The sequence below is a fragment of the Protopterus annectens genome, chromosome 1.part2, assembly GCF_019279795.1.
Source record: "Protopterus annectens isolate FY-2018-M chromosome 1.part2, PAN1.0, whole genome shotgun sequence".
Lineage (NCBI taxonomy): Eukaryota > Metazoa > Chordata > Ceratodontiformes > Protopteridae > Protopterus > Protopterus annectens.
The window spans coordinates 539,297,324-539,318,803 of record NC_056727.1 but is presented as its reverse complement, the minus strand read 5'-3'; the positions used below and the strand labels follow the sequence as shown (position 1 = coordinate 539,318,803).

Sequence of the window (21,480 nt, the reverse complement as noted above, 5' to 3'; positions counted from 1 at the left end):
GTCCTAGTCTCCTTGTTAGGAGGATGGATAATAGGACTTTTATCCGCAAGTTCCTTTTTGGTGACTGCCGCAACCACCACTGCATCCACTGAAGCCCTTTTTGCCCAATGCTGGTGATCTATAATATATGGTCTGGTCTCTTAGGGATTGGCTTGATGGAGTCGGGAATCTTCCAAGACTGCTGAGCAATCAGTTTAATGAAATCAGCAGTGGAGAGAGAAATCCAAGGAGACTGGGCACGGAAAGTCTCTAGGTATACAAACTTCTCTGAGGAAGGTTGTTCGGAAGTCCAGCCACTCCTCTGTTTAAGGATCTCTAAAATGTCACCAAAGGAGAAGTCTTCTGTGGGTGACCTTGGGGAATGTTCCCCTTCATCAAAATCAGTATCTTCTGTGGGAGACTCTTCAGGGGAGTCCAAGTGCTTCTTCTTGCAAATTCTCTTCTTGGGTGCCTCCTCAGTGAGACTGGCTTGGGAGGTGTCTGAAGTGACACAACTAGCACACTTGGATCCTGAGGTTCTTGTGCCTGCCATCCCAAGTCAGAGACTGGAGGTAGCTCTGGGTGAGGGGAAGAACTGGGGGGTGGTAGTTCCAAAGAAAGAAATGTCAACTTGTGAGCCCACAGTGGACAAGGCCCTCTACATGGCCCAGAAAGCAGGTCCCACCGTAGAGGAATGGGAGCCTGGAAACGAAATAGACTCCTTCAAAACCATGGTCCCATCCCACACAGAGGGAACTGCCCTTGAACCTGAAGCTGTGGTGGAACTTGCATGTGCCAAAGCCCCAAGAAGCATGGATGGCACCGACACAATTGGCATAGAGCCACACTCCCTGCAATCAACAATGAAGCCTCGACCACAGTTCTGACAGAAACAGAGAGCTCAGGGTAGTTATCAGCACTCTAGACAAAGCTCTCGCTGACATCTAAACAGCCAACACCGGGACTATCGGAACTGGGAACTTCTGAAGGCTCAGGTGGAGTCAGAGGAGGAAGAGTAATTGGGTTAAAAATATTTAAGGTTCCGGAAGGAGAAGTGCTAGGAACTAAAGAAGCAGCTAGTTCCCTCGCCAGCCTCAAGACATCAGATTCTGTGAGGCTCTTGGTGGAGTAGACCAAGAAGACTGAGGTCTTTGCAAAAAGGGGAATGGTGGTCGGTCCACAAAGGGATCAATTTCTGGGGAGAATCTAGTTTGAGGAAAGTCCTTAAAGGAAAACTTCTTCTGTTCCAAAACTGGTTGAATGGAAGAGGTGAAGTGGTCTAAGCCAATGAAGAAATGGCCGCTGCAGTTGTCGGTGAGGAAATCTGCACCGATGGCATCCGTGAGGACAGCATGTCTTCATACGGTTCCACATAAGCTCTGGGAACCATAGAAGACTTCACTTTTTTAACGTGCGGTCCCGAGGAAAGTGAAGGAATCGAGCGGCTTTTCTTTTTTGACCACTCATGCCTAAAGAAAGAGGAGGAGGAGGAAGAGGAGCTTGCATCTGTTTTAGAAGCCACAGATATAGCCTCGTCAAAGCTAGACTTTATTAAGCCCTTAAGAATTAACTTGTTTTTTCTCTCTACAAGGGCCCGGTGGCCAGATCCTGACAGACAGAACAGTCCTCCTGAAGATGCACCGGGCCCAAGCAGTACACACACAAGTCATGACCATCTGAATTTGGTAGTTTGCAGCTGCACTTCTGCATCTCTTGAAACCAGAAGTGCCTTTAGACTTTTAGATGGGTCATTTTTTTTTTTTTTGGGGGGGGGGGGGTGCACTAACAATGGTATTCAAGAGTTACCGTAAAGGTAAGGGAAAACAAAAATGAGAGGAAAGGGTACCAGCAATGGTACAGAAGACTACCAAAAGGTAAAGGAAAGGGAAAGGCTACAAATGATGGTATACCAGGAGAAGAGACACGCACCAGTTAAGAAAGAAGAGAAGCTGGGTAACAATAAAGACTCTAAAGAAATAAATATGAGAAGAAAAAATACAAAAATGCTAAATAAGACTCACAAACTGAAGAAATCACTAGCTCAAGAGCTGATAAGACAGAAACATGTCTGGCACTTGTAGCAGCAAATGAGATTTGAGGTAATCTGGAGAGGAGCACTCTGGGTAGAGCTAAGCTCAAGAGTTTTTGGAAAGCACGAGCTGGAGTAATGGCCGACTTGGATCCAAGATTCGGAACCGAACCTACAGTCAAGAATTAAGTAAAGACTGGCAACATCAGATGCAAATTTATCCCTGCAACCAGGGAGTGTCAAGAGGCAGGTGTGAGATTCAAGTTGCTGTATCCAGCTGTATTCAAAATATTTTTTCCTGGAGTATCAAAGTCATTTTTTGATGCAGAACAGAATAAATATAAAATACAAAAAAGTTTGTCCAACAAAAAATGAGACATCAAACAGAAGGGTACTCTGTTTCTCATTCTTCTGAAAACAAAGCTCATAAATAGACTTTGCCAGTGAAACCTTTTCCAATGTTCCAAAGGAAAATGCTTGAGACATAGAACAAAAGCACATGAGTTGAGTAAAAAAATCAGGAGCACCTTGGACTTGAATCAGAGTCTGGGGATGGGAGAGAGATTAATTGGAAGGAAAACCAGTAATACTGAAATTAGTGAATACATGTGAGACTATAAAGCAATCATAATTGTGAAAAGTGGCTTTACAAAAAAAAATGATTTTTTTGGCTGACTTTGTTAATCTCATGGGGGCACTGACAGGCATGTTCCCCGCTTCACTTCATTGATGCTTGGAAGGACACTAAATGAAAAAAAAAAAAAAACAGCGAGAGTAACTAAGTAAAACAATTTTTGTTTTTAACAGTATTTGTGTAAAACATTTCATGATATAACCTCCAAGTTATACAGTAAGGCATTTTTACCTATGTTGTGAGCGATGAAAATACTGAAGAAAACCAGCACTTTTTTCTTATTTTTTTTTTAGTTTTAAGAAATGTAGCCATTACAATGTAAAAAGAGAAAAAAACTGGACAAAAGCGTATCTGAATTAATGAGCTGTAATCTTGGACTGTTGGGGTGGGGGACTGGGTGTAAAAGTGCACTGAGCATAATCTAATATATGTAGAGTTGAAATATTGCATTTTACATTAGCATAGGTGATGGCTGGATTTAGGCCCCTGGCTTAATATAAAGGCAATTTTTTTGTTTAAGCAAGTAATTTTTTTAAATGAAAGACTACAACGTTATGAATAGTTTTCCTTTAAAAAATAAATCTTCAACATTGGTACCACCTGTTCATATGTTTCCATGGAAACAAGCTGACTAAACGTGACGGCAATACATTGAGAAATCTGGACATTTACTGAGAAAAACAAAATTAAAAGGTACAAGGACAAGCAGCTCAGTAAACAAAGTTTGAAATTATTGCAAGTGATAAAGGGATTGCACCTTTTCTGGTAACTAAACACTAACTCATTCACTAGAACAATGTATAATTTAGTTTTGTTTAAAAATACATAGTGCACATTTTCTTAATGCTAAAAGATGTTTTCTGAAAGCATAAGCTGCTTTTCACATCTGAAAGAGAAATAAAAATAAAACAAAACCATACAGCAACTGGTGCAAGTAGAAACACAGGCTATAAAATGTACTTTACCATGAATAACCTTAATGTTAGGTACGTTTATGCCTGTGGATGCAGCTGTCGATTTAAGACAATTGTTCCTATCATTATCTGAAGTTGTACACAGTTGTGTGTGCTTGTTTTAAGTTAATAGGTTATGGCAGTGTTCTGGGTGTGTGTGTGTGTGTGTGGGGGGGGGATGTGTAGAGTCTTCCTTACAACAATAAATCTAGTAAAATATAATGCGGGTTCAAATGGAGATGACAAGAAACAACTGTATAAGGGATCAACCTGCCAAACATTAGAGAGTGCATGCAACACAAAAGCTGGAAATATACATTTTAAAAAGCTGTCATATACAATACATAGGAATAATAAATTATAATAAAGGTTAAACTAAACATATTATTTTGGAACATGAATGGTCTTACAGGTATACACAAAAGGTAATGTATGGAATGTATTTCGGCTATACTGGAATTCGGCAATGTAACTTCTTGTGGACATGAGTCAATGATATGATCATTCAACCAAGTCTACTTCAATAAAATGACAGTAAACCATTTAAAAAAATAATAGAATTAAAAGGACAGAGTATGTAGGGGCAACCTGAGATTTTCTGCTGTACAACAGAAGCTGGAAGGAGCAGACTGTATTAATTTTTTGAAAGTACAAAAAAGCAACTGGACTGGTGTTTCACAACAGGAACTGTTAATTGAAATGGGACATAGTGTGTATGCTCCAAACATGGCTTTGAGAAAACAACTTAACCCAGAAGGGATTATTAAATAGTGGGACAAAAAAAGTTTTAAAATGTGTAGAAATAAGAAAAAGACATGGGGGAAGAAGTATTCAGGAGTATTTAGTTAAGATGACAATGGTTAAAATATTACAGGTGAATTGGAATCTCACAGAACAGGAAGAAATGCAGAGAATTAAAATGATCATAAAGAGGTATTTGGATAACAGACATGAGTTTAGAAAGGTTGCTGATAAGCAAGTATTTCTCGATAATTACAGAGCACAAAACGTTTTAGCACAATGACAAGCAACAAAAACAGTAAGGTGTGCCTGCAAACTTAGGGAGGCTATGACAAGAAAACTAACCAGATATCCTACATGGGTATTAGAGATTTCAGACATTTTACAAAAATAAACAAAGCAGAGGGAATGGGGAAACTGAAAAGCACAAATGGATATAATTATGGACGACCTAATAATACCAAGGTTAAAGGAAGATGTGGTTCAGCAATTAAAAGCTAACAAATGAAGAGGTGAGTTAAAAACAAACAGGAAAGTCTCCAGGAACAGACAGAATTCCTGTGGGAAGTTTGGAAGTTAGAAGGTAAGAAAGTGATAGTGGTCCATAAGACTTTGTTTAACAGTATTTACAGGAGAGAGGGAGTACCTGCATCCTGAAAGAAAGTTTTAGTGGCTGTTATTATGGTAAAATGGTAAAGACACTTAGATCCAGTTTAATACAGACTTATTTCAACTTTAAACCATGATTATAAAGTGTTGACTGCCTATTCTAGCTAAAAAAATAGCAAAGGTGATGCCAAAAGAGACAGATACTGAACAAAGTGGCTCTGTGGATGGGTAGCAAACATTTGGCAAAATTAATAGAATGATGATGATCCAGAAGAAAGGAGTGTGTAAGAATACTGCCATTGTTGGTAGGTCTCAATGCAGAGAAAATAGTTGATAGAGTCAGATGGGTTTTATGGGTAGGGCAATCTTAGCATATGCTTTCCCCACTAAAATACAGGGGTTAATAAGAAGGATATACGAGGGGCCTGAGCCAAAAAATTAAAGTAGGAGAATTTCTCTCCAGCAAGCTGTGGATGAACAAAGGAACCACACAGGGATGTCCTCTTTCCTGTTACTTGCCATTAGCAGCAAAAATAAGAGATTCACAAATTCAAGGATATAACTGGTAAGGTAATCACGACATAGGGAACTTTCAAACACTGGACCTGTCTCAGTCTGGATTAATCAAGGGCAGGTCACGATTACTCAACCTGATGAAATTTTTTGTAAAGGTTACCAAAGTAGTGGACAAAAGCAAATACCTCGACCGGGCCAAAGCTTTTGACACATTTCCCCAATCAGGCATAGCAGAAAAGTTAAATAAACTGGGAATAAATTCCTGTGTCACCCACTGGATTGCCAACTGTACTGAAGATAGACTATAGATAATATAGGAGAAGTTACATCCGCAAACAGACCAGTCAACAGTGGAGCCTCCAGGTTTGTGTGCTGGGACCTCTCCTGTTTGGCATCTAATTTTTCTGAAGTAAAAACCAATACCAAGGACCTCTGGCTAACTATGTTTGCAGATGACTGCAAGCTAGGACCAGTCACTGAATCTCCCAAATGAATTTGCCATCCTGCAGGAAGGTTTGTCTCAAATAACTGGTGCTAACATCATGAACTGAAATTAAATGCCAAAAAATGCATTACTGCATCCTTTGGGAAGTCATCTACCCCAGGGAACTACCACAATGGCAATATACCCCTAAGAGCTGACCTAGCTGTTCAGGATTTGGAAATGTATGTAAAGAGTGACCTAACATTTGACCAACATATGTCTATTTTTGTAAGAAAGTCCTTCTACATTGCACAGCTTATAAACAAAGGGATTTTGTCTAGATCTAAGGATGCCACTGTCCCCCTTTATTCAGCCCTCATTAGGCCAATCATTGAATATAATGCCCCCTTTGTCACATCTGTCACGACACATGTAACAACTGGAAAGCCCACATAGATACTCTATTAAAAGGATAAAAGGCCTCAACAACATGCCCTGCATGGGCAGACTCAAAGTCCTGCCACTATACTCAGTATCCTACAGACTGCTAAAAGGTGACCTGTCTGGCACACAATTATTACTGATAGATTTACCGCACATGAATTTACTTGCGAGTGAAGAGGGCAACAGTTAAGTTGGACTACTTGATTCTCTCCATAGAACAGTGTGGTTAAAGATTACCCAATTTAAAGGGATACTTTGGAAATATGCAGTTAAGGTCACTGTGCACAACTCAAGCAGAAAGAATAGTAGGAAGAGATAAGGAGAGAGGGGTTGAGGACTATGGAGAGAAAAGGACTTTAGATGCAGACCATTAAGGAGAAAAAACAAATAAATTATATTCATAAAACAGAAAGTATTCAGAGAACTATGCCAACATGGGAATGGAGAATGAAAGATTTTACCAATATGGATGACTGCACACAGAAGTAGAGAAAATAAGCAAGAAGGGACTGGAATTCACTGAAGGAAATTAGCAAAGATACCAAGGTACTGGGAGCAAACAACTAGAGAAGGAAAGGTAAGAGAGTGGGATGAGGGCAAGCAGAAGTTCAGACTGCAGGTTACAAGTTTACCATCCCCCCTCCAGGGATTGATAACAGAGTTTAGGCAAAACAAAAGGGATAGAGTGATAAATGAACGACTAGCTCTGACATTGTTTAGTTTGGATGAGAACATAAGTTGCTATTAAAAATGAATTAGTACAGCATATAAAATACTGCAAGATAACTACAATAATCAGAGAAGGTTAGAAAAGACAGAGAAAAGAAAATGGAAAGGCAATTAATAAAGAAACAATAGGAGGACATCTTCATGGCTCTGAAATATGCAACAACATCCAAGTAGTTTAGGATTTTTGCTTGGAAGTGTCTGCATAGGTACATTTATCCTCCAAGCAGACTTTGGAAGATTTTGCCCTCAGACACCTAACAAATGTTGAACATGTGATGAGAAAGAAAAAAGGCAACTGGATCATGTTTTTTTTTGGGGGGAAGGGTATAATGAGTTGGCAGATGTTATAAACTCCCTACGAAGTACTTTGTGAGAAATGTTGGGGAAACAAATTATTGTAATCAAGGAAATTACTATTTTGAGCTGAGATAAAGGCCTTACTCAGTTTGATTTTACTGACTACAAAAAAAGCAATTACTAGAAAACAGAAATCAAAATCTAAACCAACGGTAATTGAAGTAAAGAAAATTAAGGAGATAAAGGCACAGGAGAGGTGAGATCTTTAGAAAAGGGAAGGAGCAAATTAAATAGAAATAAATGTAATTTGTAGGAACAATACTTAAAGAATTATGTTTAGGAAGAGGGGTGTGATTTCAGGGAAGGCAGGAATCCAGCAATTTATACAATGCTGAAGTAAATAAAATTGTTAAAATTACACTTTTATGTACACTGCATGAAAAAAGTGGAAGATGCCACTATGGTTTGTTTTATTTTCTATTAATGTATGTGCACCCATGTTATGTAAAGATTTAATAACTATCAAAATAGCACACTTGCTGGTGATCTTCTCTGGAGATGTCATCATCCTTGGAAATGTGTACCAAAAATTAATCAAGAACAAAGAATCAGCCAATACAATACAACTGCAACAGTCAACAGAGGCAAGGAAGACAACTGCAGTGTTAGACACTAACTAAAAATTGGACGTTTATCAACGAGAATAGTCTCAATAAAAAATGAGGGCAGGTACCCCTAATAACATATAAAAGAGGTGCAAATCTCAAATGTCTAGTTGAGAAAAAGAGGGAATTGAATAAACGAGGCATTGGGATGACGAAATGTAGTAGACGCCCCCAGTGTAAATATATTAAAACAGTACACAAAGTCTATATCAGAAATAAATATTATTCTATACATGGTAAATTTAATTGTGATTCCCAAGGTGTGGTATATTGCGCTTTATGTGAACAATGTGAAGCGTACATCGGAAAAACGGAGAGGAAAATTAAGCAAAGAATCTATGAGCATGTTTACTGTATTAATAAGAGCATTACTACTAATGCACTAGCTAGTCATGTATTAGAACACCCTTTGCACCAGTTTAAGTTTAGTGTGTTGCAAGTTGAATGAGATAGGAGAAGAGGACCGTGGGAATTGAGACTAGAAAAATGCGAACTAATTTGGTTAGTTCGCACATCAGCATATGTATTGCCAGATCTCAATGATTTTTTATTGATCAAATGCCTGCTGAAACTAAAGGCACAAGTTAGATAAGGTTTGATCAAATGCATTTATTTGTTTATATATGCATATATTTTCTTATAAAATGTATTTCGTGGCTTATTAACTGACATGTTAGATTATTCAGATAAGATCTGTGATTTTTAGCAAAAATTTAGAGGTAGGAGGATATAGGGTTAAATTATTTCCAATACTGGTACACATTTTCCTTTGTACGCTTTTGAGTACTACAGGAACAGTAGTTGGGTAATATGGGGTTTCAGCATAATGTTCTAGTTTTTAAATGTTTAAATGCGTTTCTTATATGTATTTTATATATTATTTTTTGCACCTATGATACTGGTTTTATTTATGTATAGTATTACATTTTATGAAAAATATTTAAATGGTTGTATCAACTTTAAGGCAAAGGGTACGATTAGTTAATTAACAGTAATTAACAGATCTAGTTTGTCAGTTTAGCAGTAAAGGACAATACATAAGGCTAAGGTGTGTTTTATTTCTTGGTCTGAAGAAGTTATATTATTCTAACCAACGAAAGTGCTTACCTGTACCTGTACTGTGAATAAAACAGTGTGTTTTGTGTCAACTAAGTCCACTTTTTATAAACTAAAAATTACAAAACAGGTGGAAAGACTCAGAAGATACGAAGATAAACATAAGGGAAACACAAAATAAACAAATTATTGACGACCCAAAAAAGTTTTATAGAGAACTGGGAAATAAGGTAAAAGGAATAGATAGACCGCCAAAAAAAGAGGAAGTAGATACATTTTGGAGAAGTATCTATGAAGATCCTGTGGAACATAAAGATGCTAAATAGATAGAAGAAGTAAAAGAGAGAATAAGAAGTTTAAAGGTACAAGATATGAAATGACAACTAGAGAGATTGAAATAAAGTTGAGAAAAGCCTCTAACTGGAAAACCACAGTCCCAGATGCAGAAACTGACCTTTGGCTTAAAGTATTAACTTCTTTGCATGATGATTTAGCCATGAGTAAGAACTATTTATATATGCACCCCAAATACACACCACACTGGTTAACAACAGGAAAAACAATGGTCTTACTCGAGAGTGAACCTGCAAGCTACCCTAAAAATTATAGACCAATAACTTGTCTTCCGAAAACATACAAACTATACATGGGAATTAACGCTGACAGAGTTTATAGTCATTTAGAAGAAAACTCAATTATGGCAGTAGAACAAAAGGGCAATAAAAGAAAACATGAACAAATGCGAATAAGGCTTAGTAAGGAGTACTTTAGAAGAATTAAATTAATCCTGAAAACAGCATTGACATCTAGGAACAAGATCCAAGCTATAAATCAATTAATGAATGGAGCTTGAGTTCTACATTCTTGAGGTCATGATTAATCCTCTCTCTTACACAGTAATATCATGCAAGAAGCGATGCCTGAGCCAGAAGATAAGAATTTATATCTGATATTTCAAGATAAATACAGAATGCTGGAAGACAAAATGCATAAATTTAAGCGTATGCAGTGGCAACACTTTAATTTTGAACCCTCTTTGAAACACCAAACAGTTCCAAGAGGACTCCGAGTTCTCACTATGCCTAGCTATGGCCAGGCATTCCAGGAACTATTGAGGCAATGCAGATTCTGAACTTGAATTTAAGTGCCCAATATATGCATTTGTTAATTTACTTTTTTTTAAACCTATAGAGAAAGAGTTATTAAATGAAATACTGCTACTGCAAAATGAAATTTATGAATACTTCCCAGCAGCCATTATCTGTGATAAAATGGACTCATTACATGACAGTATTACTATGTATGAAAAACGGCTTCAAGCAACTAAGGTCCGTAAATTACATAGGGACCTGGTTGATTTTCAAAAAGGTGCCGTTTTCTCATGGCCGAGGGAACAGAGAGATACTCATACTGTCAACATTGATTCTGTTAAATCAATGATGAGGCAAACAGCTGACCCTTCAGCTGCAACATCAGAACTAGCAGTTCCGCCTTTGAACGCCACACTAGAAGTGATAAATGAGCAGGAGAATGCAGGAGAGCATGCTGAGATACAGAGGCAAAGCCAGCAGGATACGGACATGATTATAGTAGATAATGAGCAAGTTGCTGATAAGGAAGTCATTGTAACAGTGAATGATAGAGCTGTTAGACCCAAAACACAAGAGAACAGTTTTTTATTGAAAAATCCATTACCTATAAGGGAACGATCAAGGAGCCGTATAAGGAAGGGCAGAATTCAGCGCCTGAACAGTTTGAACGACCCAATATGTAAAGGGAAGAGCTGGAAATGACACAGGTTCAGTAATAAATATTTCTTCTGTTTTACTGTCTGAGGCACACATGTTGTGACTGGCTAAAGGTTTAAACTTTATAACTTCTCAGAAAGCAAACATGGTTGACATATTGAGAGAATTGAAATGGTTTGGTAGAAAGCTTACCCTGCATACTATGTTTAAAGGCAATAATAACTGTTATGAAGTTATTAAGAAACCAGGCACGTACATCCCCCCACCACTTTCCTAGAAGTATGTGAAAATGAGATTAGGAAAGTATTCTGTAAAGGTACTAAAACCAACTATTTTAACACGTCTCAAATGGAATACCAGGCCCTGCATTAATTAAAGGAAATGTCATGCATAAAAATTAGACCCGCTGACAAAGGTGGGTGAGTTGTAATATTAGATAGAGATGTATATTTACAACAAATGCGTAGTCTTTAAAATGAGAACACATATATTTCTATTTCTAGAAGCGCTGTGAAAGGAATTATTGATAAAATGTCATTTTTGGTGTTTGATTTATTAATTACAGGTATGATATCAGAACACTTGTTTAAATATTTTACTGTTGAACATCCATTGGTAGCAAACATGTATGGTCTACCTAAAATACATAAACATTCTACCATACCACCAATGGGACCAATAGTTTCTAGTAGAGGCTGGGCTACGGAGCCTCTCTCTATATTTGTAGAAAAAAAACTGCACCCTTTTCTTGACTGTTGTAATACTGTGCTTAGAGACACAAAGATGTTCATGCAAAATTTGTATTCTAAAATGTCAAATATACAAGGTGAATACATGTTTGTGACCTTAGACATCGAATCACTCTTTACAGTGATACCTAATACTTGGGGCATAGATAATATAAGAACATTTCTGCCTCAAAAAGGTATGAACTCTAAAAGTTAGGCAATTATGTGCATTATTAGAAATTAGTTTGGAGAATAATTTTTTTAACTTTGATAGTGAAATCTATCTACAAAAGGTTGGCGTAGCTATGGGCATACTTTGTATCAACAGCTACGCCAACCTGGTCCTGGCACATTGGGAAACTAATGAAATTCTCCAAAACGACAACTATAAATATTCCATAAAATGGTACGTTCATTTCGTGGATGATATTTTTATACTATGGAATAATACAGAAGAGACATTAAAGGAATTTATTATACATTTACAAACCACCAATTTTCTGAAATTCACTTACAAATATTCAAATCAAGAGATAGTTTTCTTAGATGTTAAGGTGAATAAAGATGCACTACAAGGAATTAGAACTAGCCTGTACAGAAAACCCATGAGAAAAAACAACTTGTTACATAATAAGAGCATGCATCTTAACCACGTAAAGCGCAATGTACTTAAGGGACAAGTATATAGAGTCATGCGCCTGTACAATGATGATTCACAACTTAAACTAGCTCTGCTTGACCTGAAACAGGAATTCCTCGATAGAGGTTATAAAGAAATAGACATAGATAATTGCATAAGTAATGCATGGGATCATACGGCTACTAGATGTAAATCATATTATGGTGAATATGAAGAAACACAAGAAAATGAGAGGTTAGAAATAGATAATTCTACTATTAACTCTCTCAGAGTAACATTACCATATTCCAATGACAGGCACTTTCTGCACTATAATAAAAAGAAATTGGAATATTTTGGGTACTAGAGATGAACTGAAGGATGAATTAACAACCCAACCAAGTTTTTCTTTTATTAATAAATCACTGAAGAGACATTTGTGTTATAAGGCCAACGGTGATAAGAGATCTATATATTCTGACAGGGTAAGCACATATTCCTGTAGAAATTGCCTAGCATGTAAACACATTTTTAGTGGCAGTCACTTTACACACCAACTAGATGTAAGGATAGAATTTAATTTTTATGCAGACTGCACAACGAGAAACATTGTTTAGTTTAGTTTCTGTACTGTATGCTATGTGTTTTATATAGGTAAGACGAACTGTAGCCTTAAAGAAAGAATATTGGAACACTTAAGGGATATTAAAAACAAGAAGTCAGAAAGTGCATTAGCACATGTCATGGAAAAAGGTAATGAACATGTCTTTAAATTCTTTATTCTGGGAGTTATACATGAGAACATGAGAGGAGGGGACAAAGAACATTACAGAAGCAAATGATCAAAGACGGACAATGTTCTTTAAAGCAGACAAACTACCTGGTTTAAATAGTAAAGCTTCCCTTAAACCTTTCTTAAAAGCATGTGCACTTAAACACTGAAAATAATTTGAATTTAACCCTGTGGTTTAGAACATTTATTAGTATTGTGTTTTTTGTGTGTGTATACACTTTTAATTCTTAATGAATATATATGCTGCTGAAAGTTGTGATTGGTTAACCATAGCATTTAAACAGCTTGCTGTATTGTATGCATTTTTAAAGTCTGATGAAGTGGTCAAGTGTACTGCAAAAGTGCTCACTTTTTATTAAATATTTGATATTACTTCGCCTTTGGATCATTATTTTCTACTGGATTTGACTCTACACTGGATTTGTGTTTAAAATCTGGAGACTTTTATTGCCTGCAGCTGTGAGATTTTACTGGATTTGACTCTACACTGGACTTGTGTTTAAAATCAGGAGACTTTTACTGTCTCAAACACCTATCCTATACAGATAGGCTAAAAGTCCTCTCCCTCTACTCAGTCTCATACAGACTGTTCAGAGGTGACCTGTGTCTGGCATACAAGGCCATCTCAGACCCAGCCTTGATGGAGTTGCTGCATATGCGCAAGACAAACTCCACTCACGCAACCCATATGCAAGGCCTTAACTTGGTCTGCGACATTAAGAGAACTTATTGGCAGGATAGATTTGTGTCCCAAAGACTCCCCCATCTGTGGAATAAACTCCCTCTCCACCTCAAGCAGAATACCTCTCGAGCCCTCTTTAAGAGGAACCTGGATGACTGGATGGGAAACAGTAAATACACCCTTGGGATCCCACCTGTGCCTCTGCTGGACATGGGAACAGGTGCTGACTTTGAGGGAACATGGGCAAAATTCTTGGCTAGGTTTACAAGGGCCTCCGGGTCAACAGCCTAGTGTCATCCTATGAAACTGAATTCATCCTCAAGTCTTGGTGAGCACCTTCATGAGTTGTACCCTGTTTTTTTACAAAATCTCACTAAGGTGACATTGATATATAGACTGTATATTTGTATAACATACATCATGGACAGAAGTACGTCAAAAATTAAAAAAAAGATAGTTGGGTGCACAAGACCCATGATAAAAAAGTGCCCAATCCTGGTAGGCGCACTGGTGCCAGGACTGGAAAACATGACATTGTAGATTCCTCAAAATACAGAAACATTCCTACAATGGGGCCAGGCCCAGGGGGGAGGATGGCCCCCCTGTTGTAGATGGAAGTAGCAGTCCACAAAAATCACAAAAATTGATAGGCCAAAGAAGGGCCATAAAGATGGCAGAGTGGACTACTATTATGCAAAAAGCCCAGAATTTCCAGACATAAGATGCACAAAAAGAGTAAGAGAGAAATTAGAGGAAAGAAAAACTGGCAGAAGCTTCAAATAAAAATCTGAAGTCATTAATAGAATATATTTTTGAATAACAGTATACAGACCAAGAAACTTTGATCTGTTTCGAAAAAAGCATCTGAGGAAGTGCGAAAATATAAAACAAAACCTAGAGATTATTGAAAAGTATAAAAAAGAAATATAGACATGGGAAAAAGACAGAGATTTGATATGGTGCAATATTTATGCAAAGGTGAAAGCCAGACTAATCAACATAAATAAAGAAAAACAGGCAAAGGAATCCAGACATGGAAAATTTCACAATAAAAAAAATATCACAAAGAGGGAATGTAGAAAAGCAGATTAGTAAAGCAAAAGTAAAAAAAAAATAAAAGTTGAAGTCATGGAGTGCCTGCGAAGTGAAGAATTTGATGAAGAAGGTCTAACAAAGGTTATATCACAGCATTATGGAACGAGTCCCCAAAGTAAGGAGAAACAGGAAGATCTGAAGATGTCTGAAGAAGAAATACGGACTAGGGAAAGAAAGAAAATTAATACAGTGTAATATCTATACAAAACAGAAGCAAAACTAAACACAAAAAGAACAGCACCAAAGATATTTGAAGAGAAATACAGGCAAAGGAATCCGGACATGGAAAACTTTACAATACAAAAAATAAGAAGACAGAGGAAAAGTAGATTAGTAATGGAGAATTTAAAGAAATAGAAACTCAGATTAATGGGTACCTCCAAAGTGAAGGATTCAGTGCAGAAAATCTAATTCAGAAAGTACCACAAAAGGATAGAGTAATGGAACTCCAAATTAAGGGGAAACCAGTAGAATGCGAAGCAATTAGTCAGGTGCCATATGAAGATATTTTGGAGCCTTCCAGGGTAAACTAGTATAAACATTCACTTGAAGCTGGACGGCAAGGGAAGGAACAGGAAACTGCAGAAACTCTGACACACAATGTTGAGAAGTGACAGACCAGTGAGTTCTCACAGGTTCATAGATTAGTACTAGGCTAACTGCCCTTGTAAGCCATTTTAAGCCTAACCAATTATCCCTTGTGAGACTCAAACCCTGCACATTGTGTTTGTAAGGCAAACACCTTAGCCATTAGGCCACCCTCCTAACCCAGACAGAGCAATTGATGGCGAAGAAGGAAACTGAAGAGAATGTGCCACAAGCAGATGCAATAGGATGCCCACAGGAAATGGGAAAAAATGTGCCCTTAGTTTAGAGGAAAACGAGCTAATAGAAGAGTTGCTGGACTTAATAGAGATAGACAGACATATTAAGATCAATGAATGAGGTAGATTGCAGAAGGTCAATAAAACCCAAAAAGTCAGAAGTTTGATAAAACAAATGAACACAATAATTAGTGCAGTCCATAGAGATCCATGCGATATAACAGAAGTAAACAGGATATATTACTGTGCAGCTAAATTAATAATGGATAAAGTTCTACCACAAGAACACAGTAGTGAGGGAGAGAAAGGGGAGAAATTGAATACTATCATGGAAGTATCGAATAGAGAACACTACAAAGCAACTAAGACAAGAAGTGCCACTGTTAGAAGAATGCAGAAGAGGGAACATATCAACAAACATACGTAGAAAGACAGATGTGATAAAAGCAATATGCAGTATTAGAACAGATCAGGATCGATCATGACTATTGCAAACAAACTAAAAATCTCAGCACAGGCAGAAAAAACTTAGAAGATACGCAAATAAATATAAAGGAAAAGTACAAAATAAGCAATTTATTGATGACCCAAAAAAGTTTTATAGAGAATTGGGAAACAAGGTGAAAGGAACTGAACCACCACCAAAAAAGAAGAAATAGATATATTTTGGCGAAGTACTTATGAAGATCCTGTGGCACATAAAGAAACTAAATAGATAAAAGAAAATGAAAGAATAAGAAATTCAAATGTACAGGATATGAAATGGAATGAAGTAACAGGCACACAGATTGAAATAAAGTTTAAAAAAAAAAAAAAAAGACCCAAATTGGAAAACCCCAGGCCCAGATGCAGTACCAAACTTCTGGTTAAAAGTATTAACATCTATGCATGAATATTTAGCCATGAGTAAGAACCATTTATATGTTCACCCCAAACAGATACCAACCTGGCTAAAAGGAAAAACAATGCTCCTACTTAAGAGTGAACCTGCAAGCTACCCTAAAAATTATAGGCCAGTAACTTGCCTTCCGACGACGTATAAACTATACACTGGAATTGATGCAGAGTCTATAGTCACTTAGAAGAAATATCAATTATGGCAATAGAACAAAAGGGCAATAAAAGAAAGTCATATGGATGAAAGGATCACTTGCTGCTAAATAAAAAGTCATAGTGGAAAACTATAAAAAGGGGAAGAATCTAAGTATGGCATGGACTGACTACAAAAAAGCATTTGATAGTATCCCACATTCATGGATAAAAGAGTGCTTAAAAATGTATAAGATACACCCTACACAAATCAACTACATTGCAGTGACCATGAAACAGTGGCAGACCACTTTGCAATTAAGCCATGATAAAGGACAAATTATTATCCCAGGGATAAAAATTCAAAGGGGGATATTCCAGGGTGACTGTCACCGCTGCTATTCTGCCTCACCCTTAACCCATTAAGCTGTCTACTTAACAGCTTAGGCCATGACTACAATTTGGCTCCTTGAAAACAACAAAGTATAAAGACTTCTCATATTTTCTTTGTCGATGATTTGAAACTGTATAGCTCATCAGATGAGGAACTTAATGTACACACCTGCAAGTTGTCAAAACTTTTTCAGATGATATAAGAATGTCATTTGGTCTTGATAAATGTACAAAAGCAACCTTTAAAGCAGGAAAACTGCAGCACCAGGAAAACATCAGTTTGGGACAAGAATCTGATATAAAAGAACTTGAGCAAGAGGCAGTGTATAAATATTTGGGAGTTGATGAAGGCTCAACAATAAAACATGAACAAATGCAAATAAAACTTAGCAAATAGTACTTTCGAAGATTTAAATTAATCCTGAAAACAGAGTTGATATCTAGGAACAAAATCCAAGCTATAAACCAATTTGCTCTTCCTGTCCTAACTTACAGTTTTGGAGTGACTGACTGGCCCCAAAACATGTTGGATGGATAGTTTAGATAGGAAAATAAGAAGGATGCTTCATGCTCACCAAATGACTTAGAAAAAAAATGAGTGCATGCCAAGATTATATATTCCCCATTCCGAAGGAGGGATGGGCATCCTTGAAAATGATTACATGTACAGATCTGCAATCATGGGACTCCACACATATCTGATGACCTCACAAGACCCAAATGTAGTGAAAGTTCTGAAACATGAGAAGAATAAATCTAAGATGACTTCCCTGCTTAGGCTAGCAGAAGCTTATCAGCGTAAAGCAGGAATGGAAATCAAATCACAAGTGGATAAAACTCGGCAGCAACTGAATATGCCAAATAAAAGAAAGAATATAAGGTGAAGGACCAGATGGAGAAGGCAAGAAATGTGGAAAACGCACAAATATAGTTGCAAGTATAGAAAACATCTGGAGGAACGAACGCAGGAATGGTTAAAGACAGGCAAACTTGATACCAAGAGATGAAAAGTTAATACTGGCGGTGCAAGATAGTGGGCTATGTACACATTGGTTTACAAAGTCCATTGAACATGTGCGAGAAAGAGACAAATGTAGGTTTTGTAAAACAGAATTGGAAACAGTTGCACACCCTCATTGCTGGTTGTGACATACTAATGCAAAAGGACTGTATACTGAAAGGCATAATAATGTGCCAAGACTGTTGCACTGGGAAATGTGCAAACATTATGGTACTGAAGTGGCTGAAAAACAGTGGAAACATGAGCCACAAAGCATCATAGAAAATTATGTGGTCTACATCACAAGGGATCATCCACTGCCAACAGTTCAAAAGACAGATGCTGGAAAACTGGATATAGTGGTCCAAGAAAAGAAGACAAAAGTAGCATTGATCATTGAAATCGCCACATCCATTGACTGCAGTGTTCTGCATACAGAGAAAGACAAAGTCATAAAATATCAGGATTTGCAAGCAGAAATGAGAACCATGTGGAAGAAAGATACCCATAGAGTTCCAATAGTAGTAGGAGCAATGGGTCTTATATTAAAAAAAAAAAGTCTACAAACATATTTAGATATGCTACCAATATATGTAACTCTGTACGAATTGCAGGAGGAGTCATTACCGGGTGCTGCGAAGAGCACTTTTAACTGACATCAAAGAGTGAAACAATACTAATTTCATGACATTTAATTGTATTTTGACTTAGGAATGGGGTCCATTCCCATCATGGTATTAGAAACCCAAAAGATTTGGGCAAATTAAAAAACAGAAGAAAATCATACAGGTGTGAAACACTCTACAAATACAGGGAGAACCAAAATGAACAGCACCTCCAACCAAACAAAACTGATTCAAATGCATAATCACCACCTCTAAATTCAAGTACTGAATGTTAAGACCAAATGCAACACCTGAGAACAATAAACACTCCCTGGGGCTTTTAACACCCAGTTTCTCAGTACCTATTTATGACAACATGCAAATTATAACATTGGATATAAAAGAAAAAGTTAAGTATACTTCAGCACCCTCATCGTGTTTACCACCCATAAGTATATTCCACATACTGCTCCCAAACAAACAAATCTCTGCAAATTTTAAACAGTAGAACTTCACTGAATTAAGTCATCTGTGTACACACCACAAAACTAAAAAGAGAGGTGGCAAGGTTCTGTTGGCATAACTGCTCACTCACATTGGGGAAAAAAAACAATCTATGTCCAGACTTACCTTATCTGCACACATTGCCACTTTAATATCTTGTTGTGTGATTTCAAAATGGCGTATATTTTGAACATAATTCCCAGCAAGCTTTAGTATATCGGCTGAAATGTATTCTAATACTGCTACTATGTAAACAGAGACTTGGTGGTCAATTTTATAACCGAGGACCTCCTGCGAGGAAAAGGAAGAAAAAAATGTTATTAGAAAAACAGATATCCAAGGCCTGTTTTGCACATATAATAAAATACAAATATTTGCATTCTGCATACTGAGATTGAAAACCTTTACTGCTAAAAAGGGGTTAATACTAAAAACTAATATCAAAGCAGATACACTGCCATACAGTTTATGAAACAACTTCTACACATGGCCATGACCTGAAGGTGAATGTGGGATACTGTCAAAATTATGCTAGTGACTGTAAAAGCAACACTAATGAAGAAAAACCTTAAAGGTGTCTTCCCCTTCCCTACTGAAATACCAGATCCTTGAAACTCATTAAATCAAGTAGGGAGGGTATGAGAGTCTCCCCCACACCCCAAACAAAAGTGCATATGACTTTCGATCATAAGCTTCTATTTTGGTCAGTATTTCTTTTTTCAAACAAACATAATTTACCAAATTAATCTACACTACAGTGCTGTAACATGGTAACAAATTTACTTGTGTGCTGAAACTGAGATCACTGCACATTCTTAGCTACATTTACAAAGTGCCAGTAATGCTTGCTTCATCACATCCTTCACAAGGACAAATCTGAACATTACCATACATGTAGAATAAAGTATAACTTAGCCGTAAGCAATACTTGCTTCATCCTACTCCTTTAGAAATGTTGCCATCACCATTTCTGATGCCATAACTTTGACAGAAAGGTTATTTTATGCATCTACAACTACCTCTGGGAGGACAAAAGCCTTCATAATCAAATGTGAGGCTCCACCTCACAGTTTAAAAGTTTCCCCTTTGGGTTTTTGGGTCATCTAAAAGGTGGTGCGCTCTTGAATTATGACAATTCCCATGGGGTACTTAAACATTTCTATCATGTCCTCTCTTCTCGTTCTTCCATGGAATATATATATGTTAAAGATTTATAATCTCTTCCAATGCAGATCCTGCAACATTTTGGTTTATTTTCTTTGCAGAGACTTTTGTCAATTCCTTTGTAGAGATGACTTCTCAAAAATTATGCAAACTATTTTGTATCCGACCTTACTAATGCTTGCACACACAAAAAAATAAATAAAATCAACACTAATTTTCTACTGGTGATGCCTTTCTCTACATGTTCTAAACTCTTCCCAAGCATTCCTTTCAGATATATAGGAAAATACAGCATCTGCCATAGTTGAGACAAATACTGCAAATGAATATTTTAATGTCAATATACTGATAACCAACAATATCACAAGCCAAAAGGATTCACACAAACTTATGAAATAATTGATTTAGTAGAGGGAACTATCCCTGCTGCTCTTCCAGTGCAAGGGAACCAACCCCTACACTCTCATCTTTATGTATCCTATTCTCTGAAGCTGCACAAACTCAGTAAAATACAAAATTTAAAAAAAAGAGAGAAACTTTCCCTTTTCTACAAGTTATGGGACCTCAAAGATACCAATGCACAGCACTTGTATTGGTATCTGTTGCACTCAAATGGTGAAAAGAAAAGCCCTGTGAAAAACAGGCATGTGATCCCACTCACTGCCTCCAATTAATATGTGACGGTCAGGAGCTACAGTCTACACTGCTGACACCAAATAATACGTAAGGGGTGAAACAGCCTCAATAGCATGCAATAAATGGGGACTGCTGACTTGGGTAACAAACACCAAATAAGCTTTACACAGCATTAACTGCATTGGAGTTATAGTAACCATCTCCCAAGGATTTCATTAACCTAATGAGTTCAGTGTCTTCCAGTACAATCTTACCAACAGTAACCGAAACTTAACTAAGACTAGTTTGAACAATGACAGTACCATTAAAGATTACTTTGCACACAAACACAATACCTTCCAAGTCAGGTTAATATCACTCCAGTACTAACACCCTTTCAATGTATTTACAGTAATGATGATGGACTGCTAGTCTCCCACCAGCATTGGGCTGTGTGTGTCTGGGCTGCTTGATGGTCTTCCTTACTCACAAGCTTGGACAGGCCATTCTGGTATACAACACAGTTACGGTCTACCCTTAGACTACCCATTAAATACTGGTATGGTGGAAATAGCTTCAGGAATAATCAATACACATTCTTAAGG

The 21,480-nt window shown here is 37.2% G+C and overlaps 1 protein-coding gene across 1 annotated transcript in view; it reads right to left on the bottom strand.

Annotated features, from left to right (window-relative positions):
* LOC122792379 (son of sevenless homolog 1-like) overlaps nt 1–21,480 on the bottom strand; it is a 401,109-nt gene that overhangs the window by 205,910 nt on the left and 173,719 nt on the right. The window contains exon 3 of the mRNA XM_044060165.1: nt 19,223–19,387. Coding sequence (XP_043916100.1) covers nt 19,223–19,387 — 165 coding nt within the window. The remainder of the gene's footprint in view (nt 1–19,222; nt 19,388–21,480) is intronic.